Source organism: Falco punctatus (assembly GCF_963210335.1).
Source record: "Falco punctatus genome assembly, chromosome: 8".
Lineage (NCBI taxonomy): Eukaryota > Metazoa > Chordata > Aves > Falconiformes > Falconidae > Falco > Falco punctatus.
Window position 1 is genome coordinate 48,635,218 of NC_137588.1, and position 17,815 is coordinate 48,653,032.

The following is a 17,815-nucleotide window of genomic DNA, read 5'->3' on the forward strand; positions in this document are numbered from 1 at the left end:
GTCGCTTACCATCCTTGTGTTTGCTTTGTTCTGTGCTTCAAATGAGGCATGTCCCCATTAAGACAGAGGTCAGGAAAGTCTGGAGACTGTAGCTAATGAATTGATGTTCTCATTTGCATAATTGATGGTTATACATTTCCTCAGTGACATGGTTTGCTGTGATACTTAAAGCTATTTTGGTTTTTGAGTTATCTGTCCTGCTGTTCTCTGCTGTCTACACCAAAGGTATATTATATGTCAGTGAAAAAAACTAACCCCAAAGCCCAAATTTTACAAGTTCAAATTGAATGCTTTAATCCTTTAATGCATTTCTGTTCACTGGCATATTTATAGTGGCTCAGCTCTAAATCTCTCATGGATATTAGAGCAAGGGGAGTCAGTGTTTATAACATCTGTGTGTGCTTGGGGCTGGAGTAGTGGGGAAAGAAAATACAGCAGGGAGAAGAGAAATAGATCAAAAATGAGAGTGGAAATCAGTTATTTTATATATTCCCTCGGGTTTTATGTTTAATACACATCCTTTTCCCTTCATTTCTTTGTGTTCTGGAGTCTAAGCCCTCAGGGGAGGCCATGCCCATGGTGTGTGCACAGTGCCCTGTGCAATGGGTCTGTTGGCTCATCTTGCTGGAATTGCTCTGACAGATGAGGCCAGCTCCCTGCAATATGAAATTTTAATGACTTTTATAGAGCCCTCTCTAGTTGCCTCCCTTCCCTGTGAGGGCAGCTCTGAGCTTCCCACCCGCACACAGGGGGAACAGAAGGTGCCAGACCCCAGGCCTTGTCACGAGCTTTGGAAGCTGGGCTCTCGTCACACACATAGTATTTTCCTCTTTGGTTTCTTGGCTAAATGGGATGAGACACCACGGCCAGCTAGCTCTCAGTGAGGGTAACCTTGATGAGAGTGATGATTGTGCAAGGCACGTAACCTGGGCTGTGAAAAAATGAGTGCAAAGGAGAAAGGCGAGGGGTGCTGCTGGGTGAGGAGCAGCAAGCGCATGCCCTTTGCTGGGGAGGCAGAGGCCGGGTACCGCGGGCTGGTGGCTGCCCCTGCCCAGTGCCCAGGGGCTCGGAGCAGCCGATGCGTCTGCCACTGCGACGCTGCCTGCAGCAGTGCCCCCGCCACCCATGGCACCCGGCTCTGCCCTGCTGCCTCTCCCTCCGGAACCGTGCTTTGAGGTGGGAGATCCTTCTCTCGGAAGGGGACCGAGCTGGTGCCCCAGCATGCAGGCTGTAACCGGACTGGAGTGAGGGTCCTGCGGGGGCTGTGAGCACCGGCCATCGAGTGTCTGGCGAGATGGGCCCTCAGCAGGCGATGAGCAGCCGTTCCTGGGTCCTGAAGGGGATTTTGATTCCTTTTACTGCTTACTTTTTCACAAGTTTAATTAGTAAATTCCTGAAAATCCTTGCTTGCACTTCCAATATTTACACTTCAAACAATTCCTCCCTTTCTTCAATAAGAATATATTGTAAACTATGTAATACCCAGTAGTGGTGGCCCAAAGCACTGCAGTTGGAAGTTGGCTAAAAATTCATGACTGCCTTTTTTAATAGTTTGGAAAAAATCTCCAGAGCGGGGCGGCGGTTTGTTGGTGCCCCTGAGACAAGCGGCTGGCTCAGGCCGAGCAGCCCTGCGGCCCCTTCCTTCCTGCCGGCCCCTCCGCCCGCTCTGGGCAGACGTACGGCTTGATTTAACCGCAAAGCATGAAAATCTTCGCGGAAACGAAGGAGTTGGTCAGGTCAGATGGCAGGTGTGTGACATGCCGAGATCAGTTTCAGTAAATAAATTCCGAGCAGCGAGCCAAAATCAACCTGCTGCATGGGCGCGCGGGGTTCTCTCACTCGGTATGCCGGGGCCTGGAGCCAGGGTGCCCGCCGAGGACCAGAGCCAGGGCGCCCGCTGGAGCCAGGGTGCCCGCCGGGCCCCGCAGCCGGGGTGCCCGCGGAGCGAGTAGCCGGGCGGGGCCGCGCGGAGGGATCCGTGCCCGCTCCGGGCCGGCCCGCTGGGCTCGGCGGTGCTGCACCGCCCCCTGCTGCCCGCCCGCCGCCCCCGCCGTGGCTCGGCGCTGCCCTGCCCCGCCCTGCCCCGCCCGCACGGTGCGGGGCCGCTGCCTGACGGGCCGGTGTCCCCGCCGCAGCGCTGCGCACAGGGTGCGGGTGCGGGGTGCGGGTGCGGGTGCGGGGCCCGGGGCACCGCGCAGGGCCCCGGTGAAGCGCAGTAAATCCCTGACTCCGGGGCAGGTATTTACGTACCGCAGGCTTCAGAAGGAAGAGCTCGGTAAGGCCACCTGATCCCCAATAAGAATTCAATTAAGATTTTAATAAAACCCTTGCAGAGAGCTGGGTCAAGAAGAGGCCCCTTGAAAAAAAGCCGAGCGCAGCAAGTTTGTGCTGCGAGCTGCGTTGTGATGCGCTGCTCAGCGCCTGTGGCTTGCTTCCCTTCATCTCCAGCCAAGCCACTGTCTCCAGCTGTCTCAGACGATTGCTGAGTCTCCTAAAGGCCCGGCTGCGTAAGAGGCTCTGAGGAGAGTTCATGTAGCATTTCTCTCGCTGCCGGTTTCTCCCCCAGTGCTGTCTCCATCTCTCCCAGTATCCAAAGGCATCTTAACGTCTTTCTGTCAGCAGCAGCAATAAGTACTTTAACACAAGTACCTCCTGGCCAGGGATTTTCTGCCATCCCGGCTGTCCACAGTCAGCTTTTCTATCATATGTTTGTGTCTTCTGTAAAAGAAAATGAGTGCTTTCCCTGTTTTGACTTTATCTGCTTTTACAAAACTGCAGTGTTGGGTGATGACTGTACATTACTTTGTTTCTCAAAGGCCAGGCATGGAGCATTTTAATTCCAAGTTTAAAAGTGAAAGAGTTAGAACTGAGGATTACTCATCCACACATACCTACAATAAGGGACCTCTCACTCCCTTTCCAGAAAAAAACCCAGCCCTGGGTATGCTGAAAGGTGTGAGCACCATCTGGGGTGGCTGCTTCAATCGCCAGGACACACTGACTTTGCCTGCTAGTCAAGGCGCTGTCTGGAAGGAGCACACGCAGTGGAGGAGTAGGTGATTAATGCCTGCGAAATCCTGGCCCAGGGAAGAGCCAGCCCTGCCAGATGCGATAATGTTGTCCTCTGACAAATTGTCATAGCTTGGCCTTCTTCAGATAACGATTTAGTTTTGTGTGTGAGCTTCAGATATTGATCCCACCAGGGAAGGGTTCCCTGTCACACAGCCATCCATCCCACCTCAATACTCAGCTCTCAGAGCCGACGGGGTTTGGCTATACTTCTTCTTTTCATTGGCACTTCTGCACAGGCTAACAATTACAAATACGCATTTCTATTTATCTCGCACCTTTCAGCTGGAAGTCTAAGCACTTTACCCATACAAATTAAGCGTTGCAACACAACAGTTAGATATGCAGGGAGTACAGAGGGATCACCCAGACGGCACATTGCCGTAACACAGCTGTTTCTTGTAATGTGGCAGATACTTAGCAGAATTCAAGAATATCTGAACAGAAAGTTTAAACCAGCTGTTTTCAAACTTATTTTTGGTAATCCGTAAAGGAGTCTGCTAGAGGTGTGGGCCCCAATACAGCGGACTCGGGTACCGTGATGATAGGCTTGCTTTTCTGAGATGCACATACTGCATCACCTTCAGCAGTGAGTGTAGTGTAAGCCCTCAGCCTCTTACCCCAGACACACCGCTCGCTGCCCTTGCAATGGCCCTGACGTAACAGTATTTCGAGCCAGAACATCTACTGGATCAACTGGATCTGGATTTTTGGACAATGTCAAGCCTTTATGTTTTTTTTCTTAAAACCATTTCAAACAGTGTCATCAGCTCCAGGTTCTTGAGACCTGGCTCCCCAGGGTGCTCTCGCCAACCTGAGGATGGGCACAAACTGGAACCCAGCCACTTTCATGCAGGTCCAGAATGAGCGGTTCAGCCAGCAGAGCTTTCCCAGGAGCCATTCTGTGGCAGAACTAACTTACCTCATCTTTATGTAAAGCCACGCAGTAAAGGTGCTCATATACTGCTGTCATTTTAAGGTCCATGTAATCTTACATGAACTTCTAAAGGCATATGTGTTCGTGATCAATCCCCAAAACCTGTGGGGACAGCAGCACTGCAGAGGCACGTTAGCTCAGTTTGGAAACAGCAGTGTGCTCTTCTTAAACAAGCACATCCTCAGAAACGCCTGCAGTGCTGACTTTCTGCCTGACATTGTTCATGTATAATTGGTTATGTCAGCTCTACTGTAAAACACTATAAAAATGAAACTTCTTCCAGGGACAACTGAATTCTGGTAATTTCCAAGTCAAGTAATTTATGTCTGAAGTTGGGGTCCAATTTCTATGCTACAAGGGCCTTACACATCAGTTATGCAGGACTGGGTGCTAAAGATGGGCAGCACGTCATCCAGGTTGAGAAGTGGACACATCTAAAAGGTGATTCATCCTTAGAGATGAGTCACTTCTTAAGTGTGCCTCTTCCTCTCCACTGATGATAAAGAAAACCTGGCTAAATATCTCAGACATCTACATTGCGGCTTTACAAAACACCTGAAAGGAATCTGACCTGTGACTTTGTAACTTGCTGAGAGAGGATGCTGAGCTTATGGGCCATTTGAATGAGCAGAAACCCATTCTTAAAACTAACCTTTTACATTTTAATACGGTATTTACCACTTGTGCAGCAATCGCAGATCCAGGTTGTTGGCTAAGCAGTATCTCAAGATGCCTAAATCCCACAGTTGGTGTTTTCTGTCTTTATCTGTACGTAACAGAACCACTACCCAGCCAGCAATCCTGCCAGCAGGAATTTGGAAAAGGGTGCTTGCAGGCCAAGCTTAAGATGTGTTGGCAACACTGTGCATGTGGGCAGTTTACACAGCCCGCAGTCTAATTTCGGCTGTAACCGTTACTGCTATTAGATTCTCATTATGCACTGGTGTTTGCATGCATGTGGAACAGTGGCTGTACCATTTAATTACATCTACAGCCGTGGAAAGGTCCCATCACATCTATAACTACCAGCCTAATTTGAAACCCTCTTTGCTCAAGAGCAGGTAATCCCACCCTTGTCCCTCCTTGCTTTTAGGAGTGCATGAAGGTATTGGGCCATTTTAGAGAATTTCAACATGCAGCATAAAGCCTTGAGAGCTGAAGCTGCCCTGAAAATAAAAAATGATAGTGTGATGCGAATTGAATTGTATGACTGCACCTTTTTATTTTTGGGAGACTGAGCTGAAGGTGAAGATTGTGTGTGGTGCAGACTAGCAAAGAGCTGTTAAGTTATCTGGCTTCATGCATTTGAAAAATCAGTGTTAAAAACACATGAGCAATAAATACATGGTGCATTTAATATCTTGTCTGCTCAGATAGCTACCTGCTCCCTGTCCACCCCCAAAATTCCTGCTGCCTTATTCTCAAGCCTCAATCAACATGTAAATGCTTCTCAAAGAGGAGTAGCAATGTGTCAGTTTTCCTTGTGTTCAGGTAGGACTGTATTGTGTCGAGCAAAGTGCCCCAGTCGTTTGTAAGCCAAAACCTCCTGAACTTACTCTCTGGCTTTGAGAAACTCAGCCTGTCCTCATGCCTCAGCATGTAGCTACAAGATACTTCTGCTGTGAGGAAATGCTGGTTTCAGAGGCCCCTGCTGTCTCTTACCCCAAACTGCAGTCCCTCCCTGCCCTGTGAAATAATTCGAGTTTAAACTAACCATACAAGAAGAAATCATTTCAGTGATCTGGCTTGCAACATAAGCATCAAGCAGTGTGACAGAGGGGCTGCAAGCTGCAGAGAGCACGGAATGGGGGATTTAAAATTTTTGTCACCAAAGCAAATCTATCATGTAACTACGCCCTTGCTTTTCTGCCCTGGGAAACACAACTACAGTAGCACTACCCTGCTTAGCTGTCTTGTCGAGTGTCATATATGTGTAGGTACTGCCTGCACAGGCATCAGCAGTGTTTAAATTTGTGCCTTGGAGGCTCACGCTGGAGGAAATGTTGAGAACACAGTGACCATAAAGGAGCATGGAATGGGAACTGTGCCTCACAAGGTGTGACACCGGGACATAGGATGTCACAGCAGCAGAGACTGTTCATTGTTAACATCATCTTCTAATTCTCTTTTTTTTTTCAATTTTATTTTTAGTGTGGAAACAGTAAATGATGGGCAGTTTCATAGTGTGGAACTCATGATGCTGAACCAAACTCTGAACCTGGTGGTGGACAAGGGGACTCCCAAGAGTCTAGGAAAACTCCAGAAACAGTCCTCTGTCAGCCTCAATACACCCCTCTACATTGGAGGTACAGTGAGTTGTGCTGGACTTTGAGATTTTGACATGTGTTCTCAGAAGCAAATCATCTTCCATCCTACAGAGAGAACTCTCAGGGCGGGGGGGCAATGACTAGCAGTTTGCCTTCCCCCTCTGCCAGAGGCTGCTTTGCCCAACAGAGAGCCGGGAAACCACGCCTCTGCTCTTCTGCTTCGTGCGCCTCAGCCCACTAGCACCCCACTGCACGGCCAGCACTGCTGCGCACGCCAGAGTGAAGAAGCTAACCTCAGCACAGCACAGGCTGCTTCTGTGTTTGTTACACAGCCACGGCAAGAACAATCAGTTTGTAATTTCTAAAGCTTTCAGAACTGGCTGGCACCAAAATGTCATGGTTGAAGAATACAATGGAAGTGTCACAGTCACAGTAAAAAAGCAAATCAATAGTCACTAGGTTTAAATGTACCATAAATGAGCAGTATTTCTGCTGGAAATGCTAAAAATGGGGGGGGGGGGGGGGAGATGGGGAGGGGTATGGGGTCTGGGACAGAAATTAAACAAACCATATTAACACACAAGCTGACTTAGAACTTCTTGGCTAATAGTTTTCTTACTGGAAACTGAAGCCAGAGCTTCAGTATTAGAAAGATATTAAAACTGACCAAACTTCAGTTAAGAAGTTTTTTCACATTCAGTAGTGAATTTTGGGAGAAGGAGGGGACAAGTGGTGTGGGGTAGAGATGCCCAGAGTAATGAGTATCCTGCTAATTAGGTGTCTGGATATGAGAGACAGAATGAAGGCTGTACTCTACCCAACAGATTTGTTTTTGCCAGAACCGCCCTCAGCTCTATTCTGGACTGAATGTTGAAATCTGTCCCTTTCAGTGACACAGAGTTCTTGAATTTTTAGTCAGCCTATTCTAAATACAAAAGTCAGCAGAACAATAATAGACTTTGAAAGTCTTTGAGCTTTTTCTAACAAGATCATTGAAGCCAATAGTAGAAACTCTTAACTTCACTTGGTGCTGGTCAAGCCTTTTGTAAATAATTCCCTTTGATAACACTTTTCTAAAAGAACCCTGAATATTGCCCTTGTAAATCAGAAAACTGGCTAATCTTGCTTTGTACAGAGCTGAACTTTTATAATTGGCTCCTATTAAGAATGTCACAGACTATTAAAGAGCATTACACATCAAAGATAATCTGCTGGTGAGGACATCACAATTTCTCCCTCTAGCACAGCATAAAAGATACCAACCCCACAGCAATTTATACACAGGGAGCTTGGGAAGTAATCACATGGAAAAGTTGTTAATGGATGAGCATTGTGGATCAATACTAATTCTCAAAAGGTACCTACAAAACAGCATTCACAGGACAAACCTGAGACCTGAACGAAGGACTATTGAATACCAGAACGCATGGGCTCAGAGGAGACTTTTTTTATTGCCCATTAAAATTCTTCTTGCTTCTTTCTAAACCTTCACTGTTCTGCACATCCCGCGTCTCTGCACGTAGCATTCCCATGGATGCCAGTTGCCCTTCCACTGCAGACTGTTTAGTTAGAGTAATTGATTAAATCGCCCCAGAGCAATTGTTCCTAACCTGCACTAAGCTTTAAGATAGACCTGAGCCTTCATGTGCCCACAATTTTTGTCCCTCTCTCCAACTGCATCACCTGGTCTAGCAACTTTCCTCCTAATGCACCGTTAAACAAAGATGCAGGGTTTGTTTTAAGACCATCTTTAATGGTGGAGTTACTTATGGATAGCAAATTCAGAGGCCTTACACAGCTGAAAATGGAAGCACTTGCCTATGCTACCAGCTGTACAGCCCAAGCAGATGTCAGTGGGGAGGGCATAACACAACATCCAAAAGAATCTGCTGGCCATCTGAGCGTATGAACTCTTCCGAGCGCTTGAACAAGGTGGAAGGTACTTGCCACAAAGACTTGGCCTGGCCTCCTGAACTGCTGTTCCCTGTCTCTAGAGTTCTCCTGCATTAGTTTTGATGGAGTGCACTGCTACCACTCCCTGTCCTAACACTGTGATCTAGTAGCGCCTAACTACCTCGCTGGATCCCAGAGGTGGTAGCTACCTGCTGGCAAGTAAAGATATTCTTAAACCTCTCAGAAGGATAATTGCTATTAGACTATAGACAGAAGGAGCATCGTCTGAGGTCATCAAAAATACATGGTCATCAGCCAAAAAGAAAAAACACTGGTTGGGTTTTGGTGGGGTTATTTTTGTCATATACCTCTTACGTAAGCTTAAGCAAGTGATTTTATTTTTGTTTCTTTCCATTTCCAGAATGAGGACAATGAGACTGTGCTGCCTCACAAAGGTCCTATGTAAATTAATTCTTTAAAGATTATAAGGGGCTGTGACAAAAGAAACATTAGCAATTATAATTTATGTATTATCATTGTAACAGTGAGTAAACCTTCCCTTTTTGGTTTTATCTGAAGGGATCCCAACCTCTACTGGATTATCTTCACTGCGCCAGGGTGCAGATAAGACACCAAACGGTTTTCATGGATGTATTCACGACGTCCGCATCAATAACGAGCTGCAGGATTTCAAGGATTTACCACAGCAGTCACTAGGAGTCCTTCCTGGCTGCAAATCCTGTAACATCTGCAAGCATGGTATTTGTCGGTCCCTGGAGAAAACAAGTGTGATTTGTGAATGTCACCCAGGCTGGACGGGCCCCCTGTGTGACCAGGAAATGGGAGACCCATGTCTTAACCACAAGTAAGCTCAAACGAATGCTGGTGGGAGGGTGGAAGCTTTAGAGCTAATGCATATTTCACATTTCATCTTGTAAAACCACATCTGACTATTTTTGGAGGTGCTGGGCTCCCACATGAAATTATTGACAGTCATGAGTCAGCATCCATGGCAACTCTCAATTTCCACTCCTTGTTCTGATGTTGCTCGCTCTCCAAATGAGGTCTTTGTTCTGGAGGAGCTATGGTGTTGATACTGCAGGTCATACTTTCAGCTGTGACTCTACACATTAAAATATGAAAACTCCTATTAACGGGTATGGCTTACCTCTGAGGTGGTGAGTGCCTGCACTTAGCCAGAGCAAAGCAGAGCTGCCTGTGAGCAGGACGTACGCATTTTAGGGATATGCCCACAGCAGCATTGGACCCAGTATTCAAACTGACTCCCTGAAGACCGTTATGCACACCGATGTGAACAGTTTTAAATTTCCCCAATAGATGACTTAAATATTACATTCCGAAACACCCCTTTAAAGTGCAAGTTTAAAGGATAGCAAAAAGTTGCACGCGAAGGGAGCATGAGTGTAAAGCACTCACAGTTCAAAGGCTCAATAACCACATCTCTATCAGAAACAGTGGATAAATAGCTTGCTGATGGCAAGTACACAAGGAAACAGTCCAACGCAGACCAGCAGTCTGCATAATTTGGTGCTGTTTCATGAGCAGATGGAAGTACTTTTGTTCTAGAAGCTACTTTGGTTTTTCTGTCTGTGGAAGGGGCTTTCCACAAGCACATACTTTTGACAGGTAAATTGACACAGTGAATAATCACTCTCTGAAGGGCAGAAATTTAACTTGGCAGAGGTACCATTTTAAACTTGCTTCTGGGTCTAATTCTGCAAAGTACTGAACGCTGGAAGGTGTTGAGAAGCACCTGAGAGTTTACAGACCAAAGGTATGAAGACCCAAGTGAAGAAACACTCAGAGACCCAAATGCTTCCTTGAATTTCCAACATCAACATGAAGCTGTTATGGTTGGACAGAGAAAAATAAGGGGAGTTCCAGATGTTTACATGATGAGGGATTGTTTCTCTCATAGTCTAAGGAGGGTGATGCAATCTTGAGCGCAGCCCGCTTGCTAAGGAAGGTAGCTGAGCGTATTTTTGATGCTGGCATACTGTCCCACCTTCCATTAAATCACTTTCGGAGTTGCCTCCTTAAAGCCAGGCCCTTTGTGTCCAGGGGATTATGGTGGCCTTCTGGCAGGTGTCTGCTTCAACACGCACAGATGAACCTCAGCGAGGAAAAGCATAAAGAGCAGGTAGTTGATGATAACAGGAGTTACCAAGCACAGCTGTAGTTAGTGGGGCAGAAAATACTGCTTCATCTAGACTGTAACTCCCTTTCTTACAGTATTTTGCATGTCTTGACCTGACTGAAACTGCTTTTATTATTTATGGGTTTTAGTTCAAAGCTTAAAAATAAAATTACAAGGATTCAACATAAGCAGGGAACAACTTTAAAGTACCAGAAAGAAAATAAATAAAAATAAGAGAAAGAGGTGGGTTTATGCCAAGTAGGACCTGATATAGCAAAGGTTTATAATCCCTAAGCAGTTTTTCCTTGGCTGGACAGTGTTGCTTTCTTGCCTGTCATCAGTCTATTTCAACCCTGTCCCTGTCCCAGCAGTAGGGATAGTGTCAGAGAACTTGCTAAGGATCAGCACCACTCCCTGTGGTACTCCTCAGAAAATATCAAAGCTCACTGCAGGCCACGTGAGCCAGTGAACCCAACTACAGCTGCCTGTCAATAAGTCTGTGCATAACTTTTCCACAAACACCTTCATTTATCACACAAGTTTTCATCACCTGGTATTATTTGTAGAGTAATTCTGCTAAGGAAGCCTGGGCGTGCAGCTTGATTGTTGGCACTTAGTTCCATGTGCTGATGCTGTAAATGTGAGCTGTCTTGTGTGGATGCCAAGTGTTGGTCCATGCTCAGGGAGGAGCCTAATGTTTTTCAAAGAGATCACTTGGGATCGCAAATTCTAAATGTATTCTCTGAACATTATCCAGTACTCACCAAAAACTCAGTTTCTTCAGAGCATTTGACACTGAACTGCTGGGTTTAGGGTTAGTATCCTGGAAATAATGGGCAGAAGTGCCAAAACGAAATGTGCCTGGGGAAAGGGAACTTTCAGGTCGAACACAGTCCAGCTCTAAATGCTTCGTTTTTCTCCAGGTGTCTGCATGGCAAGTGCATAGTGGCCAATGTGGCTTACACCTGTAAGTGCATGGAGGGCTACACCGGCATGTACTGTGACAAGAAGAACAATTCCTCAAATCCCTGCAGGATTTTGAAATGCAACCATGGGCAGTGTAAAATCTCCGAGCACGGGGAACCCTACTGCGAATGCGATCCTAACTATAGCGGAGAACATTGTGACAGAGGTACGCTTGGCTGGGGCCCAGGATGCTGGTCTGCTAGTTCACACCTTTGTTTTGACGTCTCTTCCATGTGACCTGTATTTGGGGGTAAATGGCAAATAGTAGAAGATAAAGCTAAGTCAGCCTCTACAGAGCAATACAGGGAGGAGAAACAAACCACACGACAGCTAGCTAGCTATTATCCAAACATATAGAAAAGGGGACACGTGCAGCAGAGTTTTCTTCTCTGTCTCCTGAATCCTTAAGGTTTGCTGCTCCCGGGCTTGTGATGGGATGCTTAAAGGAGAAGCTGTTGCAAGGTTTACCGAGAGCAAGCCATAATCTGTTAATTGCAGTGCTGGGAAAGGAGGTCCCACCCTGCAAACCAAGGAGGTACTGCTCATCTGAAGTGGCAGTAAAGATTCTCAGCTTGCTCCCTCTGATGCAGCTGGGCAGGTTTCCTGGGGAATCCCACAGATCATGCTGGACTTGCCTGCTAGGGCAGGGGCCCAATCCTTCCGCCCTGACCTCAAAAGACTGGCTGGAAACTCAGTGAGGTCTAATTTCATCCCTTCTGCCTTTTTTTTGTTGCTGTACAGAAGGAAGGAGCTGGCTTGTATGATTTTTATTTAGGTTGTGCCTTTCCTGTGCAGACTTTCCGAATTACACACATATACAGCCTCACCAAAATGTATCTGGCTGCTTCAGAGTGACTGCAGAACAGCACAGACACGTGCAGGTATCCCAGATTGCTAATGCCATGCAGAGCAGCCTGACCTTTGATCCTGGGAAGCAGACACAGTAAAAGTAATTCATATTTTGCAGGAGTGTTGCAGGATTCAACACTCAGCATTCATTAAAGCACTTCCAGAACTGCTGATCAAAGCCAGCAGGCCTGCTTGGCCTCTGCCTTGTGGCGGATATTACACATTTGTGTAACACAAGCTCTGTTTTGATGGCAGGTACAAAGCAGTAAAAGATTAAGGTCCTTCTCATGCCATCTGTTTGCCTTGAATATCATACAAGTACAGGGCTGATCACTGGCATTTGGGGAATATCTGGCAAAATAGTTACCACATTTTTTTTTTCCTTTACGTCTCTGTTGTCTTACCAGAGAACCTCTGCCAAGGAGACATAATTCGAGAAGTAGTCCGTAAGCAGCAGGGCTACACGTCGTGTGCCACTGCCTCCAAAGTACCCCGCCTGGAATGCCGTGGCAGCTGTGGCAACGGGCAGTGCTGCGTTCCTCTCCGGAGCAAAAGGCGGAAATACTTCTTCCAATGCGTGGATGGCTCCACCTTCACGGAAGAACTGGAGAGACACGTGGAATGCGGCTGCTCGAAATGCTTATAAGCCATTCTCCAGTCTCTTGCCACTTTAATCGACTCAGAAGCGCTATCAAAATGGGACCTATTTACTTTCAGAGTGAAGAAGAAGAAAATTATTAAGTATATTGTAAAATAAGCAAAAAATAGAACTTATTTTTATTATGGAAAGTGACTATTTTCATCTTTTATTATATAAAGTATCGCACCACTTTGGGTATATGTATCATATAGTGAGTTATTTTTACCATGAAACTTTTTTAACAGTTGTAAGAAAAAAAAATCAAAAGTTAAAAGTTAAAAAAAAATATATAAAGAAAACATAGCCTAACGGGAGAAGTGTGGGGGTGACTTTATGTGTATGCACAATGAACAAATGTAAAGGTGTTCCAAGGACCCGCCACAGAACCGATACAGGCTGAAGAAATCTCTGAAGCTCTGGGTGGGTCTCCTAAGAGAGTGGATCCCCCTGGCTGACAGCCATCTCGCCTGCTCGGGCACCCTGAGAAAGCCTCCCCCTCGGTCCCTTGCTCTGCCTAACACTGCCGATGCCGTTTTGTTCCTGTACAGTGGCTCCGCTTGCTGTTCTTGAACTGGTTCCCTATAGCACGTAGACACTGCCGTAGCTTGAGGCTAACTACATTATTTGACTATTGTAATACTATAATACATTTTCTGCTGTGTATGTTGTGTTTATCTGTGTTCACATTATATTCTGCAGCAACTGTACCTATAGAGCACAGGCAGCTTTATCCAAAAGAAGGGGACAAAGGGAAAGGAAGTGGGGAAATATATGTCGCTTTGGGAAATTTGGGGGCAAAATGTGAAATAAGTGCTAAGTAATGCCTAATAAATGACATAGTACCTTTGTGTAAGCTCCTCAGCTATGTTATTTCCCAAGTTTGTGCCTTCTTGCTCCCAGCCTCGATCCCTTTTTTGTATATGAAATATAAGGAATGCACTGCTACATAGTTTGTCACGCCTTGACACTTTAACTTGCAAAGGTTGTAAAGCGCATGAAAATATTGCAGGTGCCAGAACGTACCTGCAGCGTAACGGCTTTGACTCCCACTGTCACTCGAGCCATGGGTGTAAGCTGGGCTGTAGCTGCCTGTTCATCCACACGCTGGTGCCGAGCAGTCGGCTACTTTTCCACAGCTTTTTAAATGAGCAGAAGTTGCACTATATCCATGTGAAGGTGTTCAGCCGACATTTGTCCACCTTAGCAGCACTCTTTTCTCTGCACAAGGAGAGCCATCACAGCTCCATCCTGTCCTGTTCTGACGTTCGGTGCAGATTGACCAAATCAGCCAAAGCTTTTCCCTCTGCACTGCTTCATATCCTACACTTGTGTCTCCCAAAGGACTCCCGTTAACTTGAGCTGTGTTCAGAGCAAGCGCTGAACAGGAAATGGAAATCAATGCAGGGATAAATTCTCACTGTGAATGTGAGGCAAAAATTGACTCTGGGAGCGAGTTTGATTTTTGGAGGGTTTTTGGCAGGGCTGCCTTTCAGGGTCAGTAAGTACATGCAAAAAGCACCGTGGATACCTTGAATTTTCTCTTACTGTTCTATTCCAAACATCCCCATCAAGCGTTCCATTATCAGCATAACTTCTTTCTTTCCCTACAATAGCAAGTACTATGGTCCTTTCTTCAATTTCTCTTTCTTTAAGAGAGGTAGCCAGAGATGATTCCTAGCAGCTGTAAGCTCCTTTTGAGAATGCTCATTGGTCTCACAAAAAAAGATTCCGGATCAGGCGCTTCGGCAAAGGGTGAGTAGGAAAGCGGAATCAAGCAAACAGGGCTGTTGACTGGGGCTTGGGAAAGCTACACAGAATGCAGCCCTGCCATGACAAGCATAAATGTTTGCTTCCCGTTAAAGATAAGTGACCATCTAGCCATCGTGCAACCAGGAGGCTCCAACATGCTTAGCATTCTGCTACATCAATCTCTCCTTAACTGCAGCAGTTCATTCATATTTCTTTGTTACTTCCAGAACAACTTGAGCAGAAGGGACATTGCCAATATAATGCCGTCCCACAAAATAAGTATCAGTTTGTGGAGCCTGCGATCAGTGAAACATAAAACAATTGCTAGTTAAATGTACCAAACTGATTGAAACTGTACAGCTCAAGAGCCAGGGAAAAACTAATGCTAGTTGCAAGTACTGTGAACTGCTTTTTATTTTGGATATCACATCAGAAGTTCGGAGCAGCTGGTGTTTGCAGTGTGCAACCAAAATCACCCAAATCCACAACCTACAGGTTTTAAAAATCCATGCAAGTAACTGCACAAAGAGACTTGTGCAAATATGCGCCTGGCACACCACTATCGTTAATATTTCATTCCTGCTTAAAACACTTTAATTTCTGAAGAAGCAGCTGCTATGGTGCCAGGCGGAAGAGATCCAGACCAAGCAGTGGCTTGCAAGCCCTCTGTGTGCTCTACTGCACAATTTGTACCACTGAACTGCCGAGGCCTGCAGAAACACGGCCGCTCTTGAACAACACCCAAAGCAGTGTTCACTTTGTCCCTTGAGCAGCAACGTGTGTGAGAGAGAAGGTGACATTTACTCGTAGCCTCGCACCTGCTGGAGGGTGCTTTAAAAGGAATGATTTTGACTGGCCGGGCAAAGCCATCAACATCTTACTAACACAACACTCTGGGATTTATTTAAGCAAAGCCTTGCAGCAAAGTGACCAGCAACAGCTCAGCGAGGCTGGCCCTGTTCCTGGCCCTTTTCTGTCATGGCACTTCATTGTTAAGCGCTGGGATAAAGAACTAAGAATATCTATTTTGTAACCAAATGATGCAATTTTTGTACGCTTTTAGGCAGCACTTGCCATTGGATAGTGATGCTTTATGTCAATGATTCTCTGACTTGCTATAGAATTATTTTATGTTAAGAAGAAAATAAAAAGCATTCAGATGTGCCAAAAATGTGAGGTAAACTGAAGTGTAATTAGCTCTGAAAGTTCCTCTGTAACCTGCCTAATGTTACAATAAATTTCAAGAACCGCGGGTACAATGCAGTAGTTTTTACCTCTATAAAGTTTTAATATAAAGTGAAGAAAGATGCCTACCCTTAAAAAATGGCAATGCAGACTGGTGTGAACTGATGTATTTTATTAATAGATTCTCATTGTGATGTAAGTTTAAATAAATTGTTGGGTTATGGAAGATTGTAACATACCTTGTGATGCAGATTATTTCTACGTGTATTTGAGGTGTTGAGTCTGACCTTTTAGAGTATGTGAGGTAGCTCATGGGAAACCATGGGGGAAACCACACGCGATCCTCTTGGACAAATCTAGTCAGAGAATGGCTGTAGTTAAACACAGTATGAACAGCGATTACATATATTTATGGCATCACAACCTAATCTTTTAGGAGTATTACACACACAGATGAACTAAGCTACATAGGTTTTGAGCCTGGGCATTTTTTTCAATCAAATACTTTATTTGCAGCTTTTTTTTTTTTTATTATTTTATAAACTGTTTGAGGAAGGCCTGCAGCAAAAGTACACTAATTAATTAATAATAGAAATAGAGAAGAAATGAAATTTCTTCAATAAATGAAGAAATATTGGGAATTGGGGTCAGAGGAGGTCTGGCTGAGGAAATGGAAGTCACCTAGCCAACAGTGGATGACAGTGTGATCTCCTGACATGCATTCCAAATTTGCTGCCACGCCTCTGTAGCTGGTTATTATTAGTGACCCAGGTGCAACAGGCCTTTTCTGCTCATTACATTCCAGCCTTAGCACAGAATAAACCAAAGCTCCCACCTACTCCTTAGCCTTCCCTCACCCATGCCCCTGCAAAGCCCTCACATAGCGCTAATTATGCTTCGAACTGCAGCCCTTAGAGTTGCCTTTGCCATTCCATGCAAAACTGGCGACAGCACCCAGCCAATAGAAACACTCAACCTTAATGAGCATCGTTAAGCCTGAACTATGAAGGTTAATTATATAATTGTAGCAGATGGTAGCGTTTTCACCTAAAGCAAACTGAGCTGAGCCTACTAAAAAAGCCAGCGGGAACTGGTCAAAATTTTCTAGGTACTGGCTGAAGTAATGGCTTTGCACAACAGTTGTTTGTATTGCTCGTGGCTTCGCAGCACACAGGCTCCTCGGCCACTGCTCAAGCAACCGCAGCCCAGGGATGAAAGGCTCTTGCCCGTGCTCCAGCTGCAGCGCTGCAGGGATCGCTTCTTCGCCATCGCTCTGAGGCAAACAGTGCAGAGCGCTGCCGACCCCACGTTGCTCTACGGTTTTCCTAGCCAGCAGGGAAGGGCTGGCTGGTGGTGCTGTTTGCAGGGTATTGGCTGTGGGGTTTATGTTGTTCTCTGGGGGTCCTGTCTCCTCTGGTCTCTGTGACCTCCCTTAGGAGTTACCGCCCAGCTCCTCCTGCAGCTGACACAAGCCAGCCCCACAGCTCAGCGGGCCAGACTCCCAGAAGTGCCTTGTTTCCCCAGCCCAAGGTACTTATGAGTAATAATCCCGTCGGCTTAAGGCTCAGAGAGATGTCAGACTGGATCCACTGGGTGGTGGGCACTGTGTGACCTGGGCCAGAATCTCTTTTGCCTCCCAGGACGTGCCCCGCAGCCTTCACCGACGGCCGGGTGACCTCACATGGCGTCCTGCTGGCAGAGGCCTTCGGCTCCGCGGCGCCCACTGCACCCCCAGCCCTGCCGGCGCTGAGCCGCCCGCCCGCCCCTGCCCCGCGCCGGGGCCAGACCCGCCCTGGCACGGCCACAGTCGCCGCTGGGGTGGCCGCCACCACCCGTGCCGGGGTCCCCGGCGGAGGCTGCTCTTGTCCCCTCGGGCCGCCGCCACAGTGGCGGGCGGAGGCAGAGGCGCGGATGCCGCCAGCAGGTGGCGCCGCAGGGCGCGGCCCGGCCCGCTCCGCTCGGCGGTGCTGTAACAGCGCGGCGGGGCACGGCACGGGGGGGCGGGGAGGGGGCACGGCACGGGGGAGCGGGGAGGGGGCACGGCACGGGGGAGCGGGGAGGGGGCACGGCATGGGGGAGCGGGGAGGGGGGCAGGGCGCAGG

The 17,815-nt window shown here is 46.9% G+C and overlaps 1 protein-coding gene across 1 annotated transcript in view; it reads left to right on the forward strand.

The window, feature by feature from the left end:
- SLIT3 (slit guidance ligand 3) overlaps nucleotides 1–15,947 on the forward strand; it is a 529,407-nt gene extending 513,460 nt beyond the window's left edge. The window contains exons 33-36 of the mRNA XM_080399320.1: nucleotides 6,158–6,312; nucleotides 8,746–9,031; nucleotides 11,248–11,456; nucleotides 12,547–15,947. Of these exons, the coding sequence (XP_080255446.1) occupies nucleotides 6,158–6,312; nucleotides 8,746–9,031; nucleotides 11,248–11,456; nucleotides 12,547–12,785 (889 nt within the window). The 3' untranslated portion in view covers nucleotides 12,786–15,947. The remainder of the gene's footprint in view (nucleotides 1–6,157; nucleotides 6,313–8,745; nucleotides 9,032–11,247; nucleotides 11,457–12,546) is intronic.
- Nucleotides 15,948–17,815: the final 1,868 nt, after the last annotated feature.